At 54.3% G+C, this 13,210-nt stretch overlaps 1 protein-coding gene across 2 annotated transcripts in view; it reads left to right on the top strand.

Moving 5' to 3' along the window:
• IFT27 (intraflagellar transport 27) overlaps positions 1–12,276 on the top strand; it is an 18,176-nt gene extending 5,900 nt beyond the window's left edge. The window contains exons 2-8 of one of the 2 annotated variants that reach the window (XM_008705590.2): positions 891–970; positions 1,348–1,407; positions 2,479–2,538; positions 4,175–4,279; positions 4,486–4,603; positions 5,550–5,659; positions 12,034–12,276. In XM_008705590.2, coding sequence (XP_008703812.1) covers positions 891–970; positions 1,348–1,407; positions 2,479–2,538; positions 4,175–4,279; positions 4,486–4,603; positions 5,550–5,659; positions 12,034–12,132 — 632 coding nt within the window. In that variant the 3' untranslated portion in view covers positions 12,133–12,276. The remainder of the gene's footprint in view (positions 1–890; positions 971–1,347; positions 1,408–2,478; positions 2,539–4,174; positions 4,280–4,485; positions 4,604–5,549; positions 5,660–12,033) is intronic. The other variant, XM_008705591.2, reaches the window with a different exon arrangement.
• Positions 12,277–13,210: the final 934 nt, after the last annotated feature.

Below are 13,210 nucleotides of genomic sequence, written 5' to 3'. Positions count from 1 at the left end.
TGGGGGGGGGGGGGCGGCGGTGCACAGAGAGGGATTAGGGTGGACAGGGAGAGCCTGCAGCACCCTGGGGGGCAGGGGGAGGACCTCCAGATTAAATCGCTCCCGACAGTCGGGAAAGGTCCCGATCTCAGACTGAAACTATGCCGTAAACCTTTAGTTTGGAGACAGCAGTTTATGGGGCTGTGGACTCCTGAAGGAAGGCCGGGGGATAAACCTCAGTAGGTATAAGGCGAGCCTGGAGGACACGGCAGCCGTGGCGGACAGACGTGGAGAGGCCCCTGGGAAGACGGATCTGCCGTGGTCTCGGGCACAGGGAGGCGGGCGTGGAAACAATCACTTGGAAATGGATTTCAGGTTGATGAATTTAGCACCTGGTCTCTTGCTTCCTGTAAATACAGAAACCCCCCCCCCCAACTTCCACCCCCCTGTCGTAACAGAAGCGTGCAGGGCCCCAAGTATGGAAGTTCTAAACTCGAATTGGTTCCTTTAGGTAGGTGAGACCCATAAGACTGAGCCGGGTCATACCCGTTTACCTTCAAGACTTCAAAGTAAATTCAAGTTTGAAAGTGAGAGTTTTTCCCCAGGGGTGTGCTCAGTGGCAGATGTGAGTTCTGTTTCTAGTGCTCGAAAGCCCCCCTTAAGCTCTGTTACCTTCTGGGTCAGTTCTTTTGGATGAAAGGATTACCCTTGAAGAAACGCGACTGGGCTTTGAAGATTGCTCTCCTGGACCCGTGGCCCCGTCAGCCACCTCGTAAGTCCCCAGGAGAATCAAGTACATTTTCTCTGAAAAGCCATTGAAGTTTCTGGTTTCTAACTAGCGTTCTGGAGTGGGAGATTCTCCAGTCAGATCAGGATGGCAATGATGATTTTCTTCTCCTCTGACCTCACAGGAGACCCAGCAGTGGGCAAGACCGCCCTGGCACAGATGTTCCGCAGCGACGGGGCCCATTTCCAGAAGAACTACACCCTGGTGAGATGTGGGAGTTGTGGGCTGGCCGAGGCTTAAAGAGAAGCGGTCGTCCCCTAACCCCGAGGGAGTGACTTTTCGGAATTCCTTAAGAAGCCCTAAGAAGTCCGATGAGAAGCTGTTTGAATGGCCATGTGGAGGGCATTTTTCCATAAGCCGCAGGGCATTAGGCTGTCTGTGCAACAGACTGGGCGGTCGGCTTGGTCCCCATGGTCCGCCCCTCGTGGGCAGGGAGTTGCACGAGGCCCGTCGGTCCTGCCTGACTTCTGCACCAAGTCCGGAACACTGCCCCATGCCTCCTGGGCGTTGGATGTTCATCGTGTCCTGTAACGAGCCTCTCGGGACCCTCTGACACGCATATTCTCGGTTTTCCTCCGCAGACGACAGGGGTAGACTTGGTGGTGAAGACAGTGCCGGTTCCGGACACAGGGGACAGTGTGGTAAGTGGTGCCCTTGACCCAAGAGAGCTCAGTGCTCCTCCCGCTGAGCCCAGAGTCTCCGTGACCAGTGTCATCCTCCCTAAGAGGGATGGGGTACAAGGACTTGGCCTAGGCTTGTCTGAGCACTTGGGAAGAGTCACTGACCCAGGCTGAAGAAGAGGGAGTAGGAAGACAGGGATATGGGCCCCGTCCTCCCAAAACTGGTGTAGTATCAGGGTTCTTAACCCGGGTCCCTTTTTTGCAATCCGTAACTCTGGAAATTGAATTGCAAGGCATTATGTTTGTAGTACTGTCCTGGAGAGAAGGTTGAAGAATCACCACTTTCTTAAGGAGGTCCATGAGAAAACACAACTTTGAGCACCCCCTGACGCACGGAGAAGGGGTAAAATGAGCGCAGATGATCGGCGTGCGACGCAGATTACAGGACTGACCTTCAGACAGCGTGTGCCGGGGTCAGGAGCCAGCCAGGGGGCACCCAGTGCCCGGGGGAGACTTCCCAGAGCAGAGCCTCGGGGAGGGGCCCTCGCATGGGCTGGCCCCGACGCTGGGTCGAGGGGCAGGAAGGGTCACCCTGGGCCCTCTGTCCAAATCCCACCTCCGCCGTCGGGGAAGGATGGCAGGCTGTCCTACTTTAAACGCCTTCTCCAGGCCTACTCAGTGACCTGCTTTGAAAAGAATTGTTTTAAGATTTGAAAATCAATTTGGTTAACAAAGTGCAGAATGACCTTTTGGAAACCAGAGCACTTGTCAGCCTGTTTAGCATTCTGTTCTGCCAGGTGGGAAGTCAGCTTGTTCCTGGTATTTTTGCACTCGGGGTTAGGAGAGGTGAGTGCCGCACACAAAGTGCTAGTTGGTGTGGGAAACCGTTGCGCTGCCTGTCTCGGGCTCTCAAGATCGTTCCTGTCCCCCATCATCTTCCTCGAGCCCCGGGGAAGAGAGAGAGGCTCTGCGGAAATGGGTGTATCTCACCACTAAGACAGGTCTGCAGGGAGCCGAGTGTCACCTCGGGGATTCGTGGCCAGCGATTTCCCTGCGTGGAGACTTTCTCGGGACGTGCCTTTCTGGTTCTAGGAACTCTTCATTTTTGACTCCGCCGGCAAGGAGCTGTTTTCTGAAATGCTGGATAAATTGGCAAGTAACGTGCGATCTTTTTCCTAACCACCACCTTCCACCAAAACATTTCCCCCTTCGATGCTCTCCCAGAAGTGTCACTGCAGTCTGGCTGCCAAGAGAAGCTATCATGGCAGAATTCGTGCAGGAGCAGTCCTCCCAGCCTCGGGACTCACGGCCCCTTGGCCAGGAGGACTGGCTCATGCACGTGATTCCCCCTCCCCCTAGCTCTGACTCAGTCCCCGCAGTGCTCTGGGCCCCCCTTATTTCGCCAGCTCCCTCCCATGGTGCGCAGTCAGCACTCCCCAGCCTCCTAGGACGGAAGCAAACATTCCCTTCCCCTCTAGGGGGCACCCTGGAGGCCCCGTAGGAAGGCTCGCCTTCCCCTCTCACCCCCTGGACCTCGCGGCAGGGGTGGGGGGGGGTTGCTCTGGGACCTGCACCTGCTGCCACCAGGGGCTTCTCTGGCCCACCCAGCCTTCCTCACAGGATCTAGCTCGCTGTGCCTTCCAAGGTAACAGTTCCGCTAATCTGGGCCAGTGAGCTAATTAGAAGGTTTGAGCTCTCCAGAGCCCTCCCCTGCCTTTCCAAGAACGGCTACATTTTAATAGAAACTGTTTTCTGTCCCTTTTTTGTTGTCTAAGAGAAATAGATCTAATGACAGTCATTCCTCATGGGCTTGGCTTCCCACATCCGTCTGTGATGCTTACAATGCGCCTGCTGTGTGCACGGCCTCTCACTGGGGCAGAAGCGAGGACGTGTCTGGGCAAGTCAGAGCAGTACCGGTCAGCTCACACCCTGCCTCCAGCCAGCCTGACGCTGGGCTCCTGCCCTGGCTCCGGCTTGATCCCCGGCTTCTCCTGGGTCCCCTAACGAAGGCCTAGAGGAAGGGGGTGTCCCCTGCATGCACAAAGGGGAGGTCACTGTGGCTCTAGCAAGAGTTCTTGAGTTAGTCTGCAGAGTGAATGTGGGGGGGCGGGGGGGGCTGTTCATCAGTTCGATCGAAGCAGCAGCATAGCCTTGGGGTACAGGGAGCCCTCCAGAGCCAATCCTGGACTGGCCTTCCAAGGACAACTGGAGGAAAAAGGATTCCTCCCCACACCCTGGGAGGTTACTGACACATCAGAAATAAACCAGGCTGTGATTGTGCAGGACGGGGGGGTCCCCAGAGACTGGGGCATGGCAAGAGCCTCGTGCACTGGGACAAGCATCCAGCCTGAGCAGGGCTGTCCTGTGGCCTTGTGCCAAGCAGCAGGACGTCCTGGGACTCTAAGCAGCCCCCGAAGGCCACAGGCCCCGAGAGCGTAGCCCTCCTTCTTAATCGGGACAGCGAGCCCTGTCCAGTTGTCGGTCTGGTCTGGATTAGGGCTGATACACTGCAGGAGACACAGAAAGTGCTCTTTGCATTTTGAAAAGCCAGCCTTGATTAAGAAGATGCCAGCAAACAAGCTTCCAGGGGCTGGCTAATGGAAGAGAGGGTGCTCTTTTAGGCCTGCAAAGCAGCAAAACGTAATAACTGGCGTTAAGAGTGAGCCCTTGAGAGGAATGCAACAGAGAATGAATGAATGAAACCAGAGCCAGGCAAGAGCATTTCTGGGTAGAAAAAAGCCTCAGTCCTATCCCAGTCCTTAAAGCATGTCTGATCTGGGCAAGTCAGGTACCGTCTCCGAGCTCAGTAGGGATATTGGGAACCAACCCTGCAAAGTTGGAAGGTTTCTCAACCGCGCACAGAACGCTGCCCAGCCAGCAGCCTGGCGCAGAGGTGAGCCCCTGCCCTCGCCGCCAGCCCAGCCCTCCTGTTGGTTCCTGTGGGTGAATCGTTTCCTCCTGTGGGTGGGCTCAGGGTTCGGACCCCCATCCCCATTACAGTTCTTCATCTCCCCCCACCCGCCGTCGCTTCCCTCGGGAGGCCAGCCTAGAAATCGCTTGCGCTGTTACTGACGTGCTCGTCCTGCCCCTCTGGCACAGTGGGAGAGCCCCAACGTCTTGTGTCTCGTCTATGACGTGACCAACGAGCAGTCCTTCGCCAACTGCAGCAAGTGGCTGGAGAAGGCTCGGTCACAGATTCCAGGCACCTCCCTCCCAGGTAGGAGCTGCCGTCTGTGGGACTTCCGGCGGCATCTGTCCCTCGAGTGCACGCGCGCAAGGTCATTGCAGAGGTGGCTACCGATATAAAAGAGGGGTGGGTGCCCCCGGCTTAGAGTATGGCGGCCTGCATTGTACAGTGACTGCCTCGTAGCAGCCACGGAAACCTCAGTGAGTTACCACACACAGCTCTGGGAGTCTGTAAAATGGGCATGATGACTCCCGCGGTCCCCCTTCCCCCTGCAGGGTCGTGGAGAGGAGACTCGAGAATAATATGGGGGCGGCGCTGTGGTATGAATGAGGGTTTATTTCTGAAAGCTAGCCCCAGGGATGGATTCCTCATTTTCTCCTGTATGTGGGGCACAAGTAAACATTCAAGTCCTATTGTCACTTCTGAATGCTTTAAATCAGTTTATTTTTCATCCCTATGTGAGATCAACAAATTCCCCTCATTAGAGACCAGGGAAAGCGATCTCCAGAGACGGGCTCAGAAATTAGCTGCAGCTGATGCAGCTGGGAACGGCTCTAAATTACCTCTGAGTCCCTGACTCTGAGCCCAGTCCTTAGATTAGTATTAATGACCATTTTTAACGTTTGCTCCATGTGCTAGGAATTATCGCAAACGCTCACATAAATTTGGCCCTCGCCTTGCAGCCTGAAGGTGACAGGGCAGACAGATCCGCGTGGAGTCTGCAAAAAGGGCCGAGCAAAAGCCGTGTGTGAAAAGCAAAGCCCTCCAGCTCTCCTGCGGCCTAGGGGAGAGGAAGCCCTAGAGCCTCGCTTCCCCCCCCACCCTGCCATGGTCAGCACCTAGAGTCGGGCAGCCTTTCCCCGACAGTGTTTTGAACCCCTCAAAATTAGTGTGCTTGCCCATTTCCTTGTCCAGCGGTCCTCCCGGGCTGCCACAGTTAAATGCAACGCTCTGGTTCTTTCTTTCTTTCGAGTAGGTGTGTTAGTGGGGAACAAGACAGACCTGGCCGGCAGACGAGCGGTGGATTCGGCTCAGGCCCGGGAGTGGGCCCTGGGCCAAGGCCTGGAATGTTTTGAAACATCCGTGGTAAGTAGCTGCACTCACTCCAGAGCCAAGTCTGGAGTGGGCCTCTGCTGGAAGTGGTCTTTCACGTGACCTCACAGGCATCGGGTTCTTCTCCCACCATATGCAGAGTCTCATTTGGAACCGATGTGTACATTTCTTAGTCCAAGACGCTTCTCGATAGAGCAGAGTCACTCGTGCCCTTACAGAAAAGCAGATCAGCCAGCCAGCCCCGACATAGTTGTATCTCAGTTAATGACGAATACAAGTGCATGGGGTTCGATGATAGTGACCCTTGGCATTTGCGTGAGATAGCGTGGGTCACGTGCCATTGGAGCATTATCTCACGGGTCCTCACAGGCAGTACCGTGACCCTGGGCGCTGGTTCCGTAATCCCCATTTCCGTGTTGAGAAGGCGAAGTGACTTGCCCAGGGTCACATGACTACTGAAGAGTCGAGCCGGGAGTATGATCCCTGGCTCCCTGTCCCACCTTGCCGCAGCCCCAGGGTGACGCCAGGCCACGAAGTACCCTCCTTACAGAGTCAGCAGGAGCCCTTGTGAAAGGGGACAGCCAGCAGGACTTGCTACTGGCACCTTCAGCGCACTGTCTCATAATTCTGGCTGTCCAGCACTGGGGAACCCTCCTTCCTCTGTTCGAGAACTTTTCGGTCCCAGCCTCCCTGCAGCCAGGGTGCACCAATCGGACATGCTCCTTTCAGACTTTCCAGAAGGGAGTAAAGTGACAACTCGCCCCCTGCAGGAGCGACACAGAAGCATTGATTTCAGCCAGCAGGGGCCAAGGTGCTGGCAGCAGTGCCCCTCCGCGGGGTTGGTGGGGAGACTTGCCAAGCCCCGCACGGCCAGAAACACCCATGGTTGTCACTTGGACCTCACTCCTGGCCTCTTGGCCCCCCGGGCCTGATTCTTTGGCTGTCCGAAAGAGTCAGTGGGCTAGTTAAGAAAGAGCCTGGAGGCGGTTTTCCACTCAAGCTGCAGACACTTCTGTTGTCGCATTTACAAAACCTGGCAAATGTTGCTGTTCAATTGCTGTGTGGATGTGAACTTTTTAAATCCCCCAGAGTGGCGTGCTTTCTTGGGAAAGTGTAGCAGGTAGAGGCCAACGCTCTGACTGCAGAACTAGCTCTGGAACCCTTAGCGAGTTCGTCAGCCTGCTGGTGCCTCAGTCTCCTCACCTGTAAAATGGGAATAAGGAAATCTATTCCTCATTGAGTGATAAATGTGAGAATTCGGTGAGATGGTGAATAGGAGAACATCAGCACCAAGTCTGGTGCATAGTGAACACTCAGTAAATGTTTGCTTTTGAAGTAGGACCATCCCCCCACCAATCTTCTTTATACCATTGTTACTTTAAAAGTTTTGTATTCCTAGATTCTACAAAGATAGATGTCCCTCTTGCCTGTGGCCCGATGATCACAGGTGCTAAACTAATGAAGTTCACACTAGCAAGCTTTTACGGGATAGACGGCTTCTCGTCTTGTACGCAGTGCGCCTCTGAGCCAACCGTACACTGGGCTACCCACATCAAGCCACATTTTCCTACTCCCTCTGCCTCCATTCACATTTGTGAAACTGCCTCCCCAGCCCAGTATCCTGTAGTCCCCAGAACTCTTGATGGAGCTCAGAAATTACCGCCCACCCCCAACACATTAGTCATCACAGGCCACTGGAATGCGCGCTTCAACAGCGTGGGTGTTTGTTGCTACGCCGTCAAAACGGGTGGTGTAAATTATGCCGGAGGAGGCTCAGTTAAGCACTTGGTATTAACTGTGTAAGTTAACTAGTCCCCCGAGTTGATGCTAACAGAAGCACCACTGGCAGCTCGGTTAAGAAAGCTGTAATTAAAAAGGAAATAGAACCTGACGCTGCCTGAGACATGGCCAAGCCTTGACACCTAGCGCCCGGCTCCGCCTTCCAGACTGCACGCGGCGGCCACCGTCCCGCAGACCAGGAGGGACCTACGTGGTCGTCTGACCTTCTCTCTTGGCTTTTCACTGCATCTCCTGAACTTAACTCGTCTTCAGACTGGCCCTTGGTACCCTTCGATGCACCTTCACCGTGTCCGCCTACCACCCCTGGCAGCCACCAGTCTGCTTTGTGTTTCTATGACTTCGAGTGTTTTTAGACTCCACGTGTAAGTGAGAAGATGCGGTATTTGTCTTTCTCTGGCTGCCTTGTTTCCCCGAGCGTAACGCCGTCAAGGGTCATCCATGTCGTCACAAAGAGCAGGACGCCCTCCTTTTCGTGGCTGAATCCTATTCCATTATGTCCATATGCATACCACAGTTTCTTTAATTCATCCGTCGATGGACACTTGGGTTGTTTCTATGTCTTGGCTGTTGCGAATAATGCTGCAGTGAACATGGGGGTGCGGGTGTCTCTTCAAGGTAGCGATTTCATTTCCTTTGGGTATTTATCCAGATGTGGAATTGCTAGATGATATCGTAGCTCTATTTTTAACACTTTGAGGCACCTCTAGACGGTTTTCCACAATGGCTGCACCAGCTTGCATTCGACGGTACACAAAGATTCCTTTTTCTCCACGTCCTCCCGACACTTGTTATCTCTTATCTTTGGGGTAATGGACGTCCTAACAGGTGTGAGGTGGTATCTCACTGTGGTTTTGATTTGCATTTCCCTGCTGATGAGTGGTGTCGGGCACCTTTTCACTGGCCTGGTGGTCACCTGAATATCCTTTTTGGAAAAATGTCCATTTGCTCCTCTGCCCATTTTTAAAATCAGATTATCGATGTTTTTGCTGTGGAGTTTCCCGAGTTCCTTACCTATTTTAGATATTAACCCCTTCTCAGATGTGTGGTTTGCAGATATTTTCTCCCATTCCATGGGTTGCCTTTTCATTTTGTTGATGGTTTCTTTTGCTGTGCAGAAACTTTTTAGTTTGATGTAGTCCCATGTATTGATTCTTGCTTCTGTTGCTTGTGCTTTGCTGTTATGGCCATAAAATCATTGCCAAGTTCCCTGTCCAAGAGCTTTTTCCCAGTGTTTTCTTCTAGGAGTTTTATGGTTTCAGGTCTCAAGTTCAAATCTTGACTCCATTCTGAGTTCATTTTTATGAATGGTGTAAAATAGGGGTCCAGTTTCGTTCTCGTGCACGGGAATATCTGGTTTTCCCAACATTATTTATTAAAGAGGTTAGCTTTTCTCCACTGAGTATTCTTAGCTCCCTTGTCAAATACTAGTTGCCCGTGTAGGCAGGGGTTTATTTCTAGGCTCTCAATTCTGTTCCATTGGTTTTTGTGTCTGTTTTTATGCCAGGACCATTCTGTTTTGATGACTATGGCTTTATAATATAGTTTGAAATCAGGATGTGTGATGCCTCCAACTGTGTTCTCAGGATTGCTTTGGCTATTTGGGTTTTTTTGTAGTTCCTCCTGGACTTAAAATTTTAAGATTTTATTTATTTTAGAGAGAGAAAGAGCATGAATGGTGGGAGGGCCAAAGGAAGAGGGAGAGAGAGAATCCCAAGCAGACTCCACACTGAGCGCAGAGCCCAATGGGGAGCCCAATGGGGGTGCTCGATCCCTGAGATCATGACCTGAGCCGAAATCAGGAGTCAGACATTCAACTGTCTGAGCCACCCAGGCGCTGCCCCCCCCTTAGACTTTCTAACATCTCTTGATATTTGGCATTTGCAGACCAAAAAATTAAAGATTTTTTAAAGGAAGTTTTTAAAAAGTTCATCACTATAGGACAATATTAAACACAAGCAGGTTCAAGAAGGATCTGTGGGGAGGACTCCTCTTGCAGCAGGGTGAGGGAAGGGAACTGACCTTTGTTGAGTGTCTGCTGTGTGCTAGGTATCTGTACACATTTATCTGCTGAAGCTTCTAGCAGCCTACAAGACACCCAGTGCTATCCCTGTCTTACAGCTGATGAGCAGACTCAGAAAGTTTGTGTGGCTCTCCCTGGTTGCCCAGCCTATGAGCAGCCAAACCAGGACTAGAATGCCTGTCTGAGCTTGAGAACCTTCTAGAAGGAGCTCTGGCCTCCCACAGAACCAATTTTGGGACTCTCAGGGGCAGAATTCTAGGCCAGTTGAGCACTAGTCTGAGAGCCTGTCCTAAGGATCTTTTCACACAAAGCAGATGTACTGTATAGTGTGTCAGTGAGATTATGATTAGTCATTTAACGAAAGGATTCCTGTCACCGGCAAACCCTCCTAATGCTTTCAGAAAATGGTTCAGTTTACATCTGCTACTTCGGGAATGCTCCGTGGCATATATAAAGGCTCATCTCCTCTGAATTCTTTACTTTTTATGTTGCATTCTCCCCAGATCTTGCTTTCAGGAGCTTTCAAATTCATTTGGAAATCCTCGTGTGTGTCCAATACAGGCCTCATTCTCTGTCTGCTCGTTACTTAACTATGCTTTCAACTGGTGTAACATTCTTTTTCAGAGAGGGAGGAGGAAACGGGCAGAGGGAGAGAGAGAATCTTAAGCAGGCTTCACGCCCAGCATGCCCAGCCCTGACACAGGGCTCAGTCCCACAACACTGAGATCACGACCTGAGCGGAAATCAAGAGTCAGATGCCCAACCGACTGAGCCACCCAGGTGCTCCCGGTGTAACGTTTTACTGCGGACGCTGGCATTGCCCAGGACATTATGTTCTGTACAACCAAACGTGCCTTGACGTGACCGAGCTAGTTCTCTTCTGTCCGACGGGGCTGGTGGCGGGCAGCCGCGCACTTAGTGCAGGTGCTCGTGTCGGCTCTACGCTGTCCCCTGGTTCCTCAGCAGTGCCACTTCTGTTTCTGCTCTTGGCTAACTTGTCCCGTCCGCCTTGGGATTTCCCTTGTGACAAAGTCCAGGTAACGTTCCCTGTGAGCACTGGCTTCCGTCGTGCGTTTCTGTCTCCCCGGCTGGCAGGGTGGAAAGGCTGCTCTTCTCCCGTTGGGGAGCTCCACACGCCCCAGCTGCACCCCTGGGCTGCAGACTGCTCACCTGCAAAGCGAGGGCACTGAGCTCGATAACTTGGGAAATCCTTCCCTTTTGTTGGGGGTATATCGTTGCCTCTTGTCAAGGCTGTGCTTTTGCTAGCTGCCAAGGACTGTTTGAAGACGGGTTCTCGTGCATACATAGCTTGAGCCTCTGTCTTCAAAGTAGCGGGTTCTTTCTTCTGCCAACGTATTTCGTAAAAAAAAAAAAATACACACGTGCACACATAGTGAGAGAACAATAGCTAAGCTGAGAGGCTACCGTCTTCCTTCCCCTAGAGCTTGGCCATGCTCACCCTGTGAGGCCGATTCTTCCCGCTCTGTAGACATCTGGGGCCAGTTCTAGAACTTGTCTAATGTCTCAGAACAGGATGTCCTTTGGGCACCTTTAGTCACAAAATACTCATCTCAGTTATGAAAATGCACAGTGCTGGGTGCCTCACCACTTCCGGTCAGTGCCCCCTCCCACACCTGCTGTGGGAAGCAGGGCCAGGCCGGTGGTCCTGCCCCTGCCCCTCCCCCCAGCCTGCCACCTGCAGAAGAGGGCACTCAGGCGGCTTGGCTGGTGCCCTGGGAGCACTTCGGTGATGCCCCATCCCTGGCGCATTGGCAGAACCCTCCCACCTGCAGCTTCCCGAAGCTCATGGGTGACCCCTCATCACCCCTCCTGCAGCCTTAGTTCCTGGCCCTTGGTTCTTGTTGGGGCCCATCCCCCTCCTGGAGCCCATCCCTGCGGAGTCCCTTTAGGGCGGCTCCAGGCCGGCTCTCCTGCTCGGCCCGCCGCCGGCCCAGGGCAGTGCTGCTGCAGTCCTCTCCTGGCTTGGCCGCCAACACAGCCAGCCCCCGGGCTGACCTCGATTTTTCCCAGGCCTGGCTCCAGCACTGGCATGGGCCCTTGGGCCTTGGGCTTTCTCCCGAAGCTTCCCACTGAGCTCGAAGTGAGGGAGAGGCACCGCAGGGGTCAGTGCCACAGCTCTGCCCAACTCCAGGTGAGGGTGGGCCCATCCCATCTGGCCCTCCCTCTGGAGTGGGGCAGGCGGCGGGGGGTGGGGGGAGTCCTTGCCATCTGTTATTTTGCTTTGGCCTTTGAGGGCCCCAGTGAAAACTAAGCGAGGAGTGTCTCACTTTAGCACCCCGTCACACAGGGGGTGAACGTGGCTGAAAGTACTGGCTCTGTAGAAACATCTAGGTGCAGACCCTGCTCCACCATGAACAGGTGTGAGGCTTCGGGCAAGTTACTTAACCTGTCCGTGTCTCAGTTTCCTCCTTGTAACAAGGGCGTGCTAGGAGCCAGCCCCGCCGGCGTGGGGGCGAGAGGAGGCCAAGCATGGGGGGCACCTGATGCGAGGGGAGCGTGACTGCGCGCCAGCTCCCTGTCCTGATGAGGCTGTAACACCGCCGACTTCTTCGCCTTGTCTCTACAGAAGGAGATGGAAAACTACGAAGCCCCCTTCCACTGCCTGGCCAAGCAGTTCCACCACCTGTACCGGGAGAAAGTGGAGGTTTTCCACGCGCTAGTGTGAGGGCCCGGGGTCGGCAGCACCTCGCAACGGCGCCGCTGGGGATCCGCCAGGGACTCCGGCTCCTCGGGGAGGAGAGAAGCTGGCATTGGCTCGGCAACTTCCAATATGTCCTGACAGCTTTAAATAAAATGAGATGTAGGAGCAGCCGCTCCTTCCATTCTTGGCCGGGGCGGCCCTGCTTCCGTCCTACCCTTTGGGTGCCAGTCCCGGGGCGGCGCGCAGAACCTTGGTGGCCCGACACCTGTCAGAGTGGGTGGTCCTGCCCGCCTTCAAGGGCCTGCACCAACAGCACGGCCCACAGTGGAATGCTCAGCCCAGAACTGGCCCCACAGCTGAGGGGCCCACGGCTGCCTCCTTCTAGTGGATTCGGCTCTGCTGCCTGTTCTGTCCAGACACCAGAGCTCCCTTGCAGTGGCCACTGTCACTGACCAAACAGTGCCCTCTGCCGGCCCCCTCGGGGGCTCTTCCTGAGTAGGGCGCCCAGCCCCTGCCAGCTGCTGGGAACCCTGAGTGCCCAGGGAGCCGAGAACCAGGCCACTTTCCTTTAAGGACCCGCCTCTCGGAGCCGGGCGGCAGTCGTAATTCTTTGCACTAAGCTTGACTCTTTCCACCCCATGCCTGCTGCCAGATTAATCTTCCTAAAACCTCACTTTCATCGTTTCACTCCCCTGATTAAAGACCCACAGAGGTTCCTCAGTGCCTGTTAGATCTGGGCTGTGGGTCGCGGTCTGGCACAGAAGGCCACCTGTCACCGTTGCTGGGGGCCTCGGATGCTTTCGGCTCCGGTGCCCCCGAGGGCTTCCCCCTCGCCCGCTGTCAGGCACCGCCCCTCCCGCTTCCTGGGGGTGGGGGGCTTCATGCAGAGCACCGGCTTCGGGGTCGACAGACCTGGGTCTGTCCCAGTGATCGTGATGATCGTGAAAATTACTCTGGGTGCTGTTTATGACCTGCCGGGTCTCTGCCTGAACTAAGCACGTGACCTATATTAGTGGATTCAATCCTTACAATGTAGCCTTACCATCCCGCTTCTACAAACGAGGAACCGGAGTCAGAAAATCCAGTTACTGAGCCGAGGGGT

This window comes from Ursus maritimus, unplaced genomic scaffold (assembly GCF_017311325.1).
Source record: "Ursus maritimus isolate PB19 unplaced genomic scaffold, ASM1731132v1 scaffold_21, whole genome shotgun sequence".
Lineage (NCBI taxonomy): Eukaryota > Metazoa > Chordata > Mammalia > Carnivora > Ursidae > Ursus > Ursus maritimus.
This window is presented reverse-complemented; position numbering and strand designations above follow the sequence as displayed.